This window comes from Chenopodium album, chromosome 27, assembly GCF_948465745.1.
Source record: "Chenopodium album chromosome 27, dcCheAlbu1.1, whole genome shotgun sequence".
Classification (NCBI taxonomy): domain Eukaryota; kingdom Viridiplantae; phylum Streptophyta; class Magnoliopsida; order Caryophyllales; family Amaranthaceae; genus Chenopodium; species Chenopodium album.
This window is the reverse complement of record NC_137860.1, coordinates 33,254,035-33,272,384: the sequence shown is the minus strand read 5'-3', so window position 1 is coordinate 33,272,384 and position 18,350 is coordinate 33,254,035. Positions and strand designations below refer to the sequence as shown.

Here is an 18,350-nt window from a genome sequence, read left to right as displayed (position 1 = left end):
ACCATGGGTTCATATGATCATATGATGAACCTTCTCCAAGTTTTGGACCTGAAAGAGTCCATATGGGGGATTTTTGAGTCCGCAAACGAAAAATCGACAAAACTTCGAAACGCTTGTAGGAAGCATTACTCTCGTCATTGGAGGCTGAAACTTGTCAAGGACCCATCCCTTACCACCCTAAAGGTGTGGAGAAATTATGGGCTAAACCGAGCTGGGTCAGTGAAACGTCGTTTTTTGGACGAAAAACGTGGATATACATCACAAAAATAAACTTTTGGACAATTTTCAGAAAAAAAAAATGCCGAAAATTTTACCATAGGTTCAAATGATCATATGGTGAACCTACTCCAAATTTGAGGCCCAAAAGTTCCATATAGAGGACTTTGGAATCCGCGAATGAAAAATCGATAGAACGTCGAAACGTTCGTAGGAAGCACTACGCTCGTCATTTGAGGCTGAAACTTGTCAAGGACCTATCTCTCATCAACCTTAAGGTGTGGGAGAAATTATGGGCTAAACTGAGCCGGGTCACCAAAACGTCGTTTTTTGGGCGAAAAACATGCACGAAAAATGACTTCTGGACAATTTTTGGAAAAATTGCCGAAAACTTTACCATGGGTTCATATGATCATATGATGAACCTTCTCCTAATTTGGGGCACGAAAGAGTCCATATGGGGGACTTTTGAGTCCGCAAACGAAAATCGATAAAACGTCAAAACGCTTGTATGAAGCATTACGCTCGTCATTTGAGGCTGAAACTTGTCAAGGACCCATCCCTTACCACCCTTAAGGTGTGGGAGAAAATATGGGCCAAACCGAGCCGGGTCAGTGAAACGTCGTTTTTTGGACGAAAAACGTGGATATACATCACAAAAATGAACTTTTGGACAATTTTCGGAAAAAATGCCGAAAATTTTACCATAGGTTCAAATGATCATATGGTGAACCTACTCCAAATTTGGGGCCCAAAAGAGTCCATATAGTGGACTTTTGAGTCCGCGAATGAAAAATCGATAAAACGTCGAAACGCTCGTAGGAAGCACTACGCTCCCTCATCACCCTTAAGGTGTGGGAGAAATTCTGGGTCAAACCGTGCCGGGTCACCAAAACGTCGTTTTTTGGCCGAAAACGTGGATTATACATCACAAAAATTAACTTTCGGACAATTTTCGCGAAAATTGCCGAAAATTTTACCATAGGTTCAAATGATCATGTGGTGATCCTAATCCAAATTTGGGGTCCAAAAGAGTCCATATGGGGGACTTTTGAGTCCGCAAACGAAAAATCGATAAAACGTCGAAACGCTCGTAGGAGGCATGACACTCGTCATTTGAAGCTGAAACTTGGCAAGGACCCATCCCTCCTCACCCATATGTGGTTTCAAACGTCATTATATGACCCTGAGATAGGTTTTTCGCCACCGGGCCTCAAAACCTCGAAATTTCGTAAAAAAGCATGAACACGAGCCATGGAAGGTTTCATAAAATTTTATAGTAACTGTCAACCGATTTAATCCAACCCAAAAACAATCCTAACCTTAACTAGTACCCAAACCAATTAAAACAAGAACACGAGCCATGGAAGGTTTCATAAAATTTTATACACCTTTAATTACCTTTTATTCAGCTTATATTATGGTATAATTCTGTAAACCCTCAATCCGATTTAATAAAATCTTTTGTTCAACTTATATAACTTTTGTTCTCTATTACTCGTATATAGATTTAATAAAATCTTGATGATGCTTGATCAAATTATAGAAGGTTTAATTATATAGCTCACTTGGCCACATCGATATTTATTAAAATTAAACTTGAACCAGAACCCGACTCAACACTAACCCAAACCCGAATGTACCATCTTGTTAACCCATCCAAACTTGACTCAACACAATCTGAAATTAAACCCATTCTGATTTTAACTCAAATCTAACCTGACCTATATCCGAAAAGGTGAATAACCCGCTATAACTTGAATTGAAATTGACCCGACCTGAACCTGATCTGAAGCTAGATTGACCCGACATAACCTGATCCTGATCTAACCCGAGACCTAATTTGACCTGACTCAAACAAGACTTGAATACCCGAATTGACAGCTCTACTTATCATCAAGTTTTGGTTTTTGGATTGAAAAAAGAATACGCACCTAAAGTTGAGATCATTCCAATCAACGAAAGTTGAAATTTTAAAAATATATTGACGAAAATTGAGATTATTAAAATGAAATTTTCCAATTATTTATCATAAACATAAATTATAAAAATATGAAATTGTAAAACAACAAGATGAATCTAACAATATTTTATATGAAGATATATTAATATTAGTTCTCATAAAAAAAAATAAAAAAAAATAGAAAATACTAGCTATATATATCCCTTAGAGTTACATGTAACTATATAAGCATTAAATATACTCTAGAAAATTGTTTAAATTTAGGAAATTATATGATAAAAACACACTAATTAAAATGATATTATCAATATAAAACGAAAAGATTAAAAAAAAAAAATAAATAAAAAAAAGCTAATATTATTCAAATAAACTAATTTTGCCCTGATAAACTATTTCCCCAACAAAGCCGATATGTTTCCCGCTTAATTTCCAAAACCCCCCAAAAAATACGACAAATCCAGAAAATGTACTTGCCGGAGTTAACAGCCGACGATGAAATTTACAGAGACATGGTGACCTTCCTCACTACCAACCACTCCGACCAACTTCGCTCTCTTATTCTCTCTCCTGATTCTCGCCTTCATTACCCTCTTTTCATCGAGTATACTCTCTCTCCTCGCTTATACCCTTTTCTCTCTCATCTTTCATTCTGTTAATTTCTTCCATTTCAGTTTTGCAGAGCTTATGAACGATCATCTACAAGTTTCTCAGCTCATCTTCGCCAAACCCACTGATTATTTGCCCAAATTTAATTATGCTGCTGTATCTGCTCAGGTAAGGATTTACTCTAATGATTTTCGAATTTCCCAGAAAAATTCATCGGATTTAAGGCGTGAATTTGGTTGATTTTTGTAATTTGGGAGGTTAATTTATCTGGGTATGCAATTGGAAGGGAGAATTTTATCTGGGTTTGTAGTTTGAAGGTATATTTCTAATTTGGGTTTTTCTGGGTTTTTTTGTGCAGAGGTTGATTGTGAAGGATTCTGAAGGTGGTTCAACTTCCACTATTAAAGAAAATGTTCATGTTCGCGTTAATATTCTGGGCTCTCCCCTTGAATCACCTGGTTTGTTTTATTTTTACTGTATTCTTTTCAATTGCTTATTTTGGCTAATGTTCAATCTGTTGCATTTGGATGTGTTTTCTGTTAAATTACTTCTTAATGGTGAGTTGACAAGTATAATGTTTGGTGGATTGCAACACATTGCAAATGTGCAATGGCGAGCATGATTGATAGCGAAATAGATGTTTTTTATGCAGTCATAAGTTCAATTTGATTGTTTTGTGTTGCTGTAAATTTCTGATTTTGATTTAAATGATAGATTACATATTAAATTGCACTGTATAGTCATACTTAAAACACAAAATGGGTTTTTGAATATGCTTCAATTTTATGGATTTAAGGGGAGTTTTGTTGATATTGATTGTTTGCGTGGTTGATTGTTGTGTTTGTGTGTAGAGACTTTTCCAAGCATAGGGAAGGTGAGGGTGCGGCATAGTAACATACTGCTGACCCTCAAAGGGACTGTTATACGATCAGGTGGAATCAAGACGATTGAAGGGGAAAGGAGATATGAATGTAGAAAATGCAAGAATGTTTTTCCAGTTTATCCTGAATTAGAAACCGGAAACATTATAAGGCCACCATTGGCTTGCCTCTCAGACAAGTCCCAGGAATGTGAAGGTAACAAGTTTGTGCTTGTAGAAAACAGCACTAAATTCCATGATTACCAAGAAATCAAGATCCAAGAAAGCGCCCAGCTGTTGGGTGTTGGATCCATCCCACGTTCCATTCGTGTAATCTTGCAAAATGACCTTGTTGACATTGTTAAGGCTGGAGATGATGTGATTATAACTGGTGTTCTGACTGCAAAATGGTCTTCAGATTTGAAAGATGTCAGATGTGATCTTGAGCCTGCTCTGGTTGCCAATCATGTGAGGCAAACCAATAAGCTAAAATCCGAGATTGACATTCCTGATGACATTAAAAAAAAATTCGAGATATTCTGGCAAAAATTCAGCGGTACCCCTTTGAAAGGAAGAAATGCAATTCTTAAGGCTATATGTCCCCAGGTTTTTGGTCTGTTCACTGTGAAGCTGGCTGTTGCATTAACCCTTATTGGCGGTGTGCAGCATGTTGATGTTTCGGGGACAAAGGTTAGAGGAGAATCCCATTTGCTTCTTGTGGGTGATCCTGGTACTGGAAAATCCCAATTCTTGAAATTTGCTGCTAAATTGAGCAACAGAGCTGTTATTACTACTGGACTAGGAAGCACAAGTGCTGGTTTGACTGTCACTGCCGTGAAGGATTCTGGTGAATGGATGCTAGAAGCGGGGGCACTTGTATTAGCCGATGGAGGGCTTTGCTGCATTGATGAATTTGACAGCATGAGGGAACATGACAGAGCTACCATACATGAAGCCATGGAACAACAAACAATAAGTATTGCAAAAGCTGGTCTTGTAACAACTCTTAGTACCAGAACCATTGTTTTTGGGGCGACTAATCCAAAGGGACAGTATGATCCCAGCCAACCTTTATCTGTCAATACTACACTTTCTGGTCCCTTACTGAGCAGATTTGATATTGTTTTGGTTCTATTGGACACCAAAAATCCCGAATGGGATAAAGTCGTTTCATCCCATATTCTTGCTGAGGAGGAACCAGGCAGAGTAAAAGATGCCGAAGATTTAACAAATTATTGGTCACTTTCTATGTTAAGGAGGTATATTAGTTATATTAAAGGGAAATTCAGGCCAGTACTTACAAAGGAAGCTGAGAGAGTAATTTCTGGTTACTACCAACTGCAAAGGAGATCAGGGACAGAAAATGCTGCGAGGATCACTGTGCGAATGTTGGAAAGTCTGATTCGACTAGCACAGGCTCATGCAAGGCTAATGTTCAGGAACGAGGTGACTCAGTTGGATGCCATTGCTGCTATCTTATGTATTGAATCATCCATGACTACTTCAGCAATAGTTGATAGTGTTGGGAATGCTTTACATTCAAATTTCACAGAAAATCCAGATATTGAATATGCCAACCAAGAAAAGTTTATCCTTGAAAAACTGAAATTGGTAGATGAATTTCCTGCAGTGAGGAGCTTAAATGGATGAATATTCTTGTCACATGTATCAAGCAGGTTTATTTGCTGCTGTCTTGAGTATATTGACTGTGATTAGGTTGCTATCTACTATCCCAATTAGCCTTAATAATATATCACATATTTTTTTATGTATGCGCAAGCAAGTAGTTTCAATCGTAGGCATCAGGCGACATTTGTGCACCAGAAAACACAGTTTTTAGGAGGGGAACTGGAGATTCATGTTTCAGAGCTTGAACTGCTAAAAGCAACTCCAATGGTTGTAGCTAGGGACTTGCTTGCAATTTAGAAAATTCCTTAGCTATTAGCTTAACCATTGGAGCAACCAAATTAAATTAGCTTGGTCAAGCAAATTCGCTTAGCTAAGCTAATTTGCTTGAGAAATAAACTTGCCAAAAAGATAGGTTGATAAATTTTTAAAATTAAATGTAAAAAAATAATTAACAAATTGAGACTCAATTAAATCACAAGCAACTAGCTAACCATTGGAGTAGAAATTAGCTACAAAAGTGATTATCTTATAATCTTATGTGGCATAACAAGCTAATTTGTTAATTAGCTTACCATTGAAGTTGCTCTAATATTCTGAAAGCTATTTCTTTATTTAATTACAATTGTAATAAATTATCCTAATAATAAGGTGTAAGCCTGAAGAATTGAGCTATAAGTAAATAGGGTTTAAGCCTAGTTATCACGAACGCAAATTTAGTAAGGGGGAGAAAAGGCAATTCTCCTCTCATTACAATTGCCGTACTAAAAACATTTGAAATTCTACATCAGGAGTGCTTCATCTTTGTCAAACCTCAACCATTCAAGAAACTATAATCCAACTCTGACTAGACTCAAAAAGAATGTGGCTGGTATTTCCAGCAAATGTAACCATCTGTATCCTGTGAAATGGAGCATTATACATGGGGGAAAATAAACCTCTTAACAAAACAGAAATGTTAGTAGAGACCTATTATCTTCCACCAAAATCCCCCGACAACGGTCCAGATGACAGCGTTTACGAGCGCCATAATGAAACCCATTTTAAATACATCAGGAAGGTCCACGTAGCCAGCTGTTAGAAGCAAATGCATTATTAGCCAAAGCCATTGTAGCTAAAACAAAATATACAAAGATTTAATGGAAGACTCTCACCTCCATAATATACTGCTGCTTGGCCACTGCTATAATGTGTAAGTGCTCCAAATAAGTTAGTATTGTATGCTAAGCCCAAAGCCGCCAGCACACCAGGAACTCCAGATGCTATATTCATGGCCAAGAAGGCAGAGTACAGAGCTCCAACATGGCCAGTTTGACTAGCAAATAGGTAATGGACAAAAAAGTATGCTGCCTGAAGGATACCAAATGCAGCAGGCCAGCTCAAATTCATTGTCTTCAAGCTCTTGGCAACACAACCAGACATCCAGGATACAATACCAAGGTTGGTCAACTGGCTAGCCATTCCCACCAGCACAGCAAACCAGGCAAGAGTATCCCATGCCGATTTTTCATTTAAACAATCATCCCAATTCAGTACTCCCAACAACAGGAGCACTGACAGTCCGAGCATAGCAGCAACAACACTTGAAACACCAATTCGCTCCCTGCAAGAGAAGAAAAAGGCAAAATAACCATCACTCGAGGGTTTATTTTTACAGCAAGCAGACAAAAAAACACTACCAAAAATAAAATGTCCAAATGGTCCAACAGAAACCAGTAACATATGGAGTCCATGAACATAATTTTATAGACCATTGTAAGTGCTGCTGGGATAAAGACAAAGAACTTTGCTGGTAGATAAAAACAAGAATTTTGCCAGGGAAAAAATAATGAAAATCCACCACCAATTTGTCTCCTACAGTTTTACAAAGTCATTTCAACATTTATCAGAAACAGAACAATGGCCATGCAATGAAACTTTCTCCAAACACAGGAATTTATGCACAAATAGTAGCATTTTTAATCATACAGAATAACAGAATCAGAGTGCGACAACCAGGACAATGACACCGCACATGCAATCCCACACAATATAGTGGTATAAGAAAAGGCAAATATATTACTCACCCAAAGACCCAGAGCGAAACTGCAAGAAGCATTGTACCAACCATCACCCATTCATTTCTTGTGACGGGCCCCATATTCTTGAGCTTTTCAGCAGCTAAAGCAGGGGCTTCTGGGGTGTCTTTGAGTTCAGGAGGATAGAGCTTGTACAGAATAAGTGGAGTAAGCAAGAGTGCGACAAATGCTGGTACACAGGCAGCCTTAAGCCAAAAAACCCACGGAGATGCAATCTTCACACCAAGTTCCTCGGCTAATTTGAGACATAGCAGATTTTGGGCTGCAGCAGTCAGGAAAAGAGCACTAGAGTTACCGGCAGACTGTCATGCACACACAAGGAATCAATAGTTATAATCATGTCCATCTCATGATCCCATCTATCATGTATGGCTTAATTTACAGGGTCAAAAAACTGATTGACAAAAAAATTAATACAATACTACAGCTTATACATTTATGTTAATGGGGACAGGCTCCAGCTTGACAGTAATAAGAAATGATTTTGAAAATTTAGTTATGTTTTCATCAAAATAATTCTTTAAACCGACAATGTGTATACTGCTTGAATGCTCTGAAGATTTTCACAGCATTTTTTATTTTTTGTCCCCATATAAAATCGAAAAGAAATGATCCAGTTGCAAATGATAAGATTAATCAAGAAATACTGAAAAGTGAAAACTACTAACAACCTTTGGAATGCTGTTTCTCCAATAGATACTTTCCTTTGAGATTTAAAAATTTTATTGAGATGATATTAAGCTACACATCTTGCACTATATTGCTAAGTTAAAGACAGACAACATCAAGATTTTTCAGAAGATATTATGCAGTCATAATTCATGAAGTCCAGATAAAAAACATGAATATGTTCTTGCCACCTAGAATTCTCCACATCCAACCATTGATATAATAAGCAATTGCTGCTATGAATGACCAGAATTCTCTCTATAAGCTAAGGTGTTTCATCTTTGAAACAAAATTATGTGTACCCAGACACAAAGCTGGATCAACTATGTCGCTGTAGTTGTAAACTTGTAGCAATGTCAAAATTAAAAAGTTTCCTAGGACGTCTATCAAATAGTATAATATGACTTGCACCAAAGACAAATCATGAAATCTCTAACTCATTGGAATAAGAATGTGAACCCAAGCATAGATTTGGAGAGCTTTACACTCAATCAACTTCCTATAGTGGATCAAGAAAGGATCACTCATCACATATACATCAGCACATTGGGTTCTAATTAAGAAAGGCACTAACTAGTAACAAGTGTGCAATTTTACACAATACATCTCCAATAACGCTTTATTCATCTCTAGCCGCTGGAACATCAAAGCTCCAGCTCCTAAGAAAATCAAAGTAGACCACCTATGTAATGACCATCAACAATGAAAAGGTATGAATATGTAGATGTTCGGGGTCCTAACTCCTAAGGAACCAGTAGATCAACTATGTAATGGCCATCAATGAAAGGCACAAACTACAAATAATGAAAAGGCATGAAGATGTAGATGTTTGGGTTCATAATTCCTAAGGAAACCAAAGTAGATCAACTATGTTATGACCATCAACAAATAAAAAACATACTCTTACAATCCCCTTGAAGCGTTTCACATTTCTTCTGATGGGAGGTTCAGAAAACATTCTGCAGAATACGAGAGGTGAAACAACATTGGGGACATATTAATTGTCATTGAGGATATTGACACAGAGAAACAAAGATTCAATCACATTAATTAAAAAGCTAAAGTATGCATGCCAGTAATAGAAAAGAAAATAAAGAAAGAAGTAAAAAACATAACAGTTAAAATGTTTTGATATATACATAGGACTAAAAACAAGATAACACCACAGTTCATAAATAGTCCAATTGAACCAGGAACATACAAACGGAAGAAAGATAGCTACAACTTAAGCAAAACCTCTCAAGAACAAAACTTTTATTTCCATTCCTCATCTACCATTCAGATAACTATTATAAAACTGTATATGCTAATTGATCGGAGGAGAGCTGAGATACAAACACCTCATATTAAAAGTTCTCATTGAATAATTGCATATGTATAATCTAATGAGCGCTAGAACCTCAACATTAATGGGTCTAATCCCTCCTTAAAAAGCAAACTCATTGTCAACATTATAGACATTGTATAAAGATTGAGTCAGTTTTCCAGAATCACATCCAACTTCTCCAACAAATCTTAATTCTTCACCCAAACAACATAACAGCAAGCTAAAAGCGTTTTCTTGTGGTCAAATTGGCCAGATAATAAAGTTTACCATAAAACACATACATTCCGAAACCCACCTTTCTACAAAAACCCTTAATCAAGACCAAAACTTTATCAAACTTCATCAACCCAATTACTTCCCTATTCTTAAATCTCATAAACCTTTCTGTTCTCACCATGTTCCTCAATCAAACCAAACCACAAAAAAAAAAAAAAAAAAAAAAAAAAAAAAAAAAAAACTCAATGTAGCTGCAATCTCCAATTAAATCATATAAATTCTACAATGGCTAATATCCAATCTCCCAACCTACATTGTTCAACATTGCATCAAAATCAAACCAATCAATCCACAATAATCAACCTATACACTATTACAATCACCAAATACGAAATCCCCACTAAACTTAACACCAATGATCAAGATCCACAAACAATCACAAAACACAAGTTTCAACAAAATAAAATCGAGTTAAATGAAACCTGAAATTGAGTCATAATAAGGTAAGTCCCAAGCTTCTTCCTAGACTCCCCACCAGGCAAACTCCCAGAAGAAATCGAAAGCGACTTAATAATGGGCAAAAAAATCCCCCCAGCTCTAGCAGTAGTAGACGGCATAGCAGGAGCAACAAGAGCTTCAGAAATGGTAAGTCCATAAGACAAACCCAAAGTACTCTTCCCCAACCACTTAACAAAGTAAGTAGCAATGCGATCACCGAGCCCGGTTTTGACGAATCCTCGAGCGAAGAAGAAGGAGATGACAATAAGCCAGATGACTTCATTGGTAAACGCGCAGAACGCGGTGGGGAATGGGAGTGTTTTGGTGACGACGGAGGCGGTGACTCCGAGGAAAGCCCAAGCTCCGACGGGGAGAGGACTGAGGACGAGTCCGGCGACTGTGGAGAGGAAAATGGCGAGGAGTTGCCATGCTTGGAGGGTTAGTTCGGGTGGTTTAGGGATTGCGAAACGGAGGATGAGTCCGATTGAGATTGAGAGGATGAAGGGGATGAGTTTTGCGCCGGTTGGGGGCGGTGGTGCGGTGGTTTTGGCGGCGGAGGAAGGTGGTGGCGCCGGTGAGGAGGAGGAGGATGCGGCGGCGTTGAGGGGTTTGATGGCGAGAAGGGGTTTGGAGGAGAGAGAAAGTGAGAGGGGACGGCGGTGGTGGAGGGAGGTGGTGGTGGTGGTTGATCGGAGGAATGCGGTGGTTTTGGCGGTGGTTTTGGTGGTGGAGGAGAGAGAGAGAGTGGGGTGGAGGAATAAGCTCTCCATTTTATGTGAAGGGAGAGGAGAGAGAAAGGTGCGGAGGGAACGATGTGAGGAAGGAGGGAAATCAGAAATGGAAGGCCGTAAATGTTGAGTAGTACTGAAAAAATTAAAAAAATTAAAAAAATTAAAAAATTGGAAAGATTTGAGTGGGATTAATGTGAGAATGACAGGTGTCGGGATTGTGGAGTTGGGAATGGTACGTGACGATTTAGGACATGTTTGGGATGTTTTTATTCAAGTGTATTTTTGTTGGTTGTATGAAATAGTGACGCTTGAGTTGTTTCAAGGGGGGTTTTAGGATGATTTAATGGTAGACACAAACAACATATGAAGTAAAGTAATAGACAATTTCAATGATTTGGAGTACATAGATTTCGGTTAGTTGGTGAAGTTGGTTATGAGTACTCCTAAGTTTTAGGTTATGTCTACAAGTATATACGAATAATCAAGAAATATGTATCGATAATTAAAAAATATGTATCATGTATGTGACTATGTGTATGTACAATAGATGAAGACTTTGAGAAATTGAGGATATGAGTGTTAAAGTTTGGATGATGGTTACTGAAAGCTCGTTTTCTGAATTATTGGCCAAATTTGTGTATTACTTGCTCTTGTTGGTTTGATTAATATAGAAGGCTATATGTTTCTAAAAATAACATTTTCATGGTAGTTTAATTTTGCAGTAATGTGTATAATAATAATGATAGTAATAACAATATTACAATAATGGATAAAACACGACTAATAATTTTCATTGGTAGTGTCTTCCTTGAAAAATAATTGAGAAAAAGGTAAATGGAAATGAAAGAAATGATGGACAAGACAAGAGAAGATAGAAGATTAGAAGGTGATGTTTTTTTTTTGACAAATAGAAGGTCATGTTTACAAAAACAAAAAAAAAAAAAAAGAAAAGCACTACTAGTGAATAAAACCCGGTCTCTATTTTTTAAGTGAAAAAGAAAACCTCTAATTATCTATTTTAATTTTATGTGGAAGATATTAACCAAAAAAAGCACTACTACTACTCTACTAGTGATGAAATAGCAGTTGATATGTGGGTCTAACTTTGTAGCATTGATAAAATGGACGGCCCAACTTCTGAAGGGGATGCTGAGTAAGTGAGTAGTATTCCCTCCGTTTTTTTATATGCATCACTTGGGAATGCACATAGTTTTAGGAGACAAATATAATATTGTGAGTGGGTAAATAAATTATTATAATAAAGTATGATGGGGAACATGAAAGAGAAAGAATATGAAAGAGAATACCTATTCAAAAAAAAATATATATGAAAGAGAATAGATAGTTTATTATTTAAGTGGGAACATAGAAGAGAGAGAAATGATAAAATAATTTGAATGAGGTTTAAAGTAAGAGAGAGAAATAATAAAATATAGTACAACTTTACCAAATATAGAAGTGATGCATATAAAAAATAACATTCATAAAAGGAAATGATGCATATGAAAAAAAACGGAGGGAGTACATCACTACATCATTCAGTACATGACAAACAAGCAAGCTATGGAGACGTATATAATTAATTTGATGACATACTTTGTACAATTGTAAATTTGTATACTAAAATAATCTTACGTTAACTGACTTAACTCATTTTGTTGAAAAAGTCATATATATATTGAACAAAATATGGCATAAGAGAAATTGAAACATACCATAAATAATTAAATTTACAGAAATTGATGTATATACTCCTACTTCATCATACGAAATACAAGTAAAGCGTGTATATATTATCTAAACTCAAATAGAACAACTCTATCGAGTTGGAACTGTACAAGGAATCAAGGATCAACCCAACTAGAGTCAGTGAGTACTAGTATACACTATACACTATGGAATTGAATGAGGGGAAATTAATAAGGGATCACAATTCACAAACTTACTCAAAGTGTCAACACAAATTGACTCAAATACTCTATATTGCTTCTCAAATTATTGCCCTCAACAGCAGATTGTACAAACTTTTGTGTAAGAGTGAAATAGTTGGTAGGATTGTAGGAAGACCACGTTACATACGAGTATGAGTTAGGTAATACGAAGTATGAAATAATTGTTGAGGTATCAGGACAAATACATGAATAAAACTCACTAAAATAATGTCTAGATCAGACAAAGAGTTTGTCATTGTAAATATCTCCCTTTTCTTATACCAAATTACACATTCATTACATACGAAAAATATTTAAAGATAATAATATAAAGTAATGATCATATTTTTATCTTCCATTTGTTGTATTATCCTCATTACATGCGTTATTCTACGTTATACTATGAATAATTATCACTATATATGACACTTGTACACTAAATGACATAGAAAGGGAGGCAACAAAGCAATGCAATATGCAACACAACACTACATGTTCATTCTACGTACATACCTGCAATTGTGACATGCTAAGATAAGACCCGATCTTCTTAGCCGACTTCTTATCAAATGGCATACTTCCATTATTCACCGAAACCGATTTTATCACCGGGCCAAACACACCCCCGGCTCGAGCCGTTGAGCTCGGTATAGCCGGGCTAACTAAAGCCTCACTCAGCACCAAACCGTAAGACAACCCGATAGTCTTCCGACCCATCCACTTTATAAAATACGTTGCAACTCGATCTCCTAGTCCGGTTTTAATAAACCCACGTGAGAAGAAAAATGCAACGACTATCAACCATATTACTTCATTTGTCATAGCACTGAAAGCCTCTTCAAACGACAATGTTTTCGTGATCAATGTCACTGTTAGACATACAAATGCCCATGCTCCGACCGGTAACGGAGCGTAAACTAGACCGGTGATTGTGGTTAGGAAAATGGATAGAAGTGTCCATGCACGAGTTGAGACTTTGTCTGGTTTAGGGACGGCGAACCGAAGGATTAGACCGGCTATGAGAGCGAATATGAGTGGGATGGGTTTGACTCCATGCCAATGGAACCGGGTTCGGAACCGGGAGATTAGTCGGGTTGGGAGGATAGGGGTATTTATGGAATTTGGTTGGTTGTTGTTATTGTTATCGAAGGAAGAATGTTGTTGGGATACTTCCATGTTTTGAGCCATTGATGGAGAATGATTCTAGGAGATAGAAATAAATAATGGGAGATAAGAGGAAGTGTTAGTGATTGTAGACTTTTTTTTCGCCTAAGGAAAATGACAATAATGTGTGGATTTTTTCTTTCGAGAAATGTCTTAGAATTTTGGCTTAGAGCATAGAGTAATTAGAGGCATTTGAATTATATTGTGTGACAACTAATTGATGAGAATTTTGAGCTATTATGGGAGTGTGAGTGAGTTACTAAATTCTCTATTCTCTCGGAGATTTTTACTCTCACTTCTTTCAGTCAACATATCGTTTTATCATTTCTAATATTCAGTTCGTATTAACAAAAGAAAAACATATTTCATATATAGAAAATAATTTCTAAAAAAAATTCAGTGAAATTATGATTGTGAAAAAGGATTTTTCTTGGTTTCATTATATAAAATAGGAAATCATAGAGTGAAAAAAAAGTGGAAGTAAAGGAATAGAGGAAAATAAGACATATCTTCCTTACAAAAGAAAATTGGTTTTCCTAATCATAAAAGTAACTTTCCACTTATGGAGAAATGAAAGAAAATCATTTTTCTCAAAAATATTTTCTATCAAAACAAACCAAAGCCTAAAACAAACTGAGTTATATACAATTGAGGGTACTGAAGTTTGGGGAATGTTGCAGGGGAAGTACTGAAGTTTAAAATGTTGCAGATAGAGTACTAATCTGAAAACTTACCCACTAAAACAGGTTACCTTATATTTGAATAAAAGGAAAATATAAAATTCTGACAAAAAGTCAGAGACTACTAATGTTTGAAGCTGGAGAGTACTAATGTTTGCAATTGTTCAAGAAATTTGGCTGTTAAAATATAGCCGTTACAATCCCCAAAATTTAAACTGCCACATATATATATATGCATCTCCATAGCCAAGCTCTCTTACTGCTTCTGATCAAAAGGGAAAAAAAAAAAAAATTCAGTCAACATAATTCCAGTTCTTGAAATAATTTTAACTAAATTTTTTTTGAAAAAAAAAATGTCGAGGTTGAGCAACTCTGGCAGATGTCACTGTGGGTTATTGGTGTCTAAGAGCAGAGCTTGGACCAAAGACAACCCAGGCAGGAGGTTTCTGGCATGTCCTGATTATGATGCAGAGACTGACAGGAGGGGTTGCAAGTTTTTTAGGTGGGTTGACATGGAAGACCCTAATGAATGGCAGACTGAGGCGATTTTGGGGCTTATGCAGGAGAAGCAGGAACTCAAGAATGAAGTCATTGAGATGAGGAAGCAATTGAAGCAAGCAAACAAGTATGCTAAGAAGATAGAGAGTGATTATCTTTTGCTGAAAATAAAAAGGGCTGCTAGGATGAATGTGGGCATTAACTGTGACTTGTGGAAGGTTGTTATTGTGCTCATTGTTGTAGGAATTTGGTATTTAGTAAAAAATTGATAACTTGTAGGTGTAGTGAAAAATTTAGTACCTCATGCAGCTAGTTGGTTTTCCTTTTCTTATTGTTTGCTAAGTCCTGTGTAGTAAGAAGTGCAATTAGTGCATTGATGTAAGTGACTTTATTAAACAAGAAATAAAATTTATTTTGAATAATTTATGTACCTGCAATGCTTGACTGGAAATGATGTTGCTGTTTTGGCTTTGTTGTCTTGACATAGGGTAGTGATCTTGAGAGAAGGAGTACACAGTTTGCTCTCCTTCTATGTCTGTGTACACAGCTCTGTGTGGTTGCTGATTAGTTGGTCTAGGGTTGGGAGGCACCTAGAAATTGGGAAAAACCATGTTAGATAATTGTAATTTTAGGTGTGAATATGTAAATGACAGAGCAACAGGTTCATACTGATGCAACTCTCTGAAAACCACTTGGATATGTCTAAGAAGTGAAGCTTAACAATGTCAGTGTATCCAAGGGACTCTATCAGCTGCTTCACATAAGAGCTATCAACAGTCTCTGGGATATCATCACAAACAGTCACCCTCCCACCCCTGTAATACGTACATGTCATCCCCTTCAACCCACATTCCTCCATGATGTATAACTATACAAGGTTTTAATGCATCCATACTTTCTGCCAACAAGTAACCATCTCACAGTAAGATTTTGGGAAATAATCTTGAAGCATTCATAGCATAAACAACAATTCATATGAAAATAGCAAACATGAATTTAATAAATATAACAAGAGTATGTAAAAGAGGCAATATCATCAATGACTTCATAAATATAAATAATTACCATCCATTACAAAATGGCTATACAAGCCAAGCCATTCAAATATCCCTAATCATTGTCATGGTAGTGACAAATCCCAAAATGATGTTCATGATTTGTCACCTACACAAAAACCTACTCTACCATGACAATGAAAACCTACCATTCACAACTTCAGATTTTTTTTTTAAAAAAATCATAAAAACAAGCTTAATTCTAGCAGCATCTACACCCAAAAACCTGCTTGCTGCACAGACCCCCCCCCCCCAACCTAACTACAACAACCTACTCCTCCTCCTTGAACAGCAGGGGGAAGCCATAAAAGTACACGGTCATGTCGTTGTTGATCCAGGCATGGAAGTCACGACCATCATTGTAGATTAGGTCGTTGAGGATCCACTCATTAACAGATGCCCGTGGACCGAAGAAGGGTTGGAGTCGGGCTAGGTGGCGAGTCTTCCACCAAAGACGCCACTTCCTGCAGACCTGCTTAACATTGTCCCTACTGAGCCAGTCCAGCTTGGGAAAGACGTGGACTACCAGCAGATCAGGGTCGCTGAAAATAGGGTGCGCATCGGCAAGGGCGTCCATACCTAGGTCAATTCACGAAGTTAGACATCGATTTCACCAGATCATACCCTACTCTGTTTCAGTAAGACCAAACCCTAGAATTTCTACCCCAATTCTACCCAATTCACACAAATTTTAGCAAAACCAAAAAATCCAACAAGATCATCCCATCAAATAACATCATCAGGACAACAAAAACAAGCAGAATCACTAGAAGAATTGTTTTTACAGAAATTTAAAATTTTAAAAAAAAAACTAACTTTCAGGGCGATTTCGCAACAAATTAAGCAAAAAATACACGAAATCACAAGTTTCCCATTAAATAACACGATCAACACAACATAAACAAGCAGATTCACATGACAAAAAAATTTAAAGCAATTTCAAACAAAAAAAAAAACATACCCATAGCTTTAATGGCGAAATAATGTAGAAGAAGACAAAAAAATAGAATATACCTCGTGTAGACTGTAGCTCAGCTAGCTTGGCTTTCTTGCTGGAGGTTTCACAGTCGCACTCCCACATTAATGGCGGATTCTTCAGCAGTAACTTGGAGTTTTTTTTTTTTTAGAGAGAGAGAATGCTCTGTTTAGATGAAGAATTGAGGAACAAATGAGGAGAGAGAGTCATATAAAGGCATTCAGCTTTACATTTCTCGCGCCAAGAGCTGTGTAATGATGGATTTAGCTTCCCCAAGTACAGCTGATTAGACAACTCCTTTTTAAAATAATAAAAAGAAAGTAAAAAATAGGAAAACCGGTAATAGGCAATTGCAAACGGAGATATTACCTCCTACTATGGGTTGAGTACCCTTTTCACACAAAAAATAACTTTAGTACTCTAAGTGCAACTTTGTCCAAACATTAGTACCCTCAATTGTATATAACTCAAAACAAACTACAGTTCCATTTTTTTTTTTTTTTATAATACAATCAAACAAACACTCATGTTACGAAAAGGGTCATATTTTCAGTCTTGGACCGAACTAGAGTGATATAGTTGGGCCAATAATTATTACCTAGTGCAGCTTGACCTTGAACAGTTGTGTTTGGCCCATTCTAATTGGTCTAATCATTACAGCGATTGTAGGCCCAAGGTTGATGCCTATAAAATTAAGCACGTTTTATGCATTCACAATTTCACAAAATGAGACAGTGGCACACTATTATGTTTGACTTTCAGCATTAATCATGCTTAATTTCTATATATGCATAAGTTAGTTGGTTACTTAGTGGTTAGTACTCATGAGATATGACAGTATTAACAGAGAAGTGTTTTTATTTTTTTTGGATTAAAAGTCTTCTCTCTAGTTCTTGTAGCAATTAACAATTCCTCAACTTGCTACAAAGAGGGCAAGGATGAGAAGGAATGAGAAATAATACACAGCTGCTCTGTGGGGAGCCTTGCTCTGCTGAAATTTGCTCTGTGGCAGAGCAAGACAGAGCAGAGCAGGGCTCCCCACAAAGCAGATTTCAGCAGAGCGGAGCATAACAACTCTAAGAACAGGGCCTAATGTATAAAAGAAAAACAAGTATTACTATGTAGGATGAAGGATAATATACAAACTGTTTCTTTAACTCATAGAAGAAAAACAAATATGTAGAATTGAGCGATTGACATAGATGAGATTCAAATAACGACCATAATGCATAACCTAAAAAACAACTACTTCCACTA

General features: G+C 36.7%; 2 protein-coding genes across 2 annotated transcripts; one reads left to right on the top strand and one right to left on the bottom strand.

Moving 5' to 3' along the window:
• The first annotated feature begins 2,387 nt into the window (after positions 1-2,387).
• LOC145621218 (putative DNA helicase MCM9) lies at positions 2,388-5,369 on the top strand. The gene is made up of 4 exons (XM_081675958.1): positions 2,388-2,780; positions 2,851-2,953; positions 3,144-3,243; positions 3,637-5,369. Exons 1-4 carry the CDS (start codon positions 2,644-2,646, stop codon positions 5,292-5,294), a joined length of 1,998 nt encoding a protein of 665 aa, XP_081532084.1. The 5' UTR covers positions 2,388-2,643; the 3' UTR covers positions 5,295-5,369.
• Positions 5,370-6,103: 734 nt separating this feature from the next.
• Positions 6,104-10,858, bottom strand: LOC145620649 (dicarboxylate transporter 2, chloroplastic-like). Its single transcript, XM_081675354.1, has 4 exons — positions 10,043-10,858; positions 7,337-7,650; positions 6,425-6,873; positions 6,104-6,344 (listed from the first exon to the last, which is right to left on the bottom strand). The coding sequence occupies exons 1-4, from the start codon at positions 10,826-10,828 to the stop codon at positions 6,229-6,231; spliced, it is 1,665 nt and encodes a 554-aa protein (XP_081531480.1). The 5' UTR covers positions 10,829-10,858; the 3' UTR covers positions 6,104-6,228.
• Positions 10,859-18,350: the final 7,492 nt, after the last annotated feature.

Bases quoted from the DNA above. Each gene is read 5' to 3' on its own strand.
- LOC145621218 (XM_081675958.1), top strand. From the start codon at position 2,644: ATGTACTTGCCGGAGTTAACAGCCGACGATGAAATTTACAGAGACATG. The intron at 2,781-2,850 runs GTATACTCTCTC...CTTCCATTTCAG, and splicing joins CATTACCCTCTTTTCATCGA to TTTTGCAGAGCTTATGAACG. The intron at 2,954-3,143 runs GTAAGGATTTAC...TTTTTTGTGCAG, and splicing joins ATGCTGCTGTATCTGCTCAG to AGGTTGATTGTGAAGGATTC.
- LOC145620649 (XM_081675354.1), bottom strand. From the start codon at position 10,828: ATGGAGAGCTTATTCCTCCACCCCACTCTCTCTCTCTCCTCCACCACC. The intron at 7,651-10,042 runs GTTTCATTTAAC...TGTGCATGACAG, and splicing joins TTATTATGACTCAATTTCAG to TCTGCCGGTAACTCTAGTGC. The intron at 6,874-7,336 runs GTGAGTAATATA...CTTCTCTTGCAG, and splicing joins GTTTCGCTCTGGGTCTTTGG to GGAGCGAATTGGTGTTTCAA.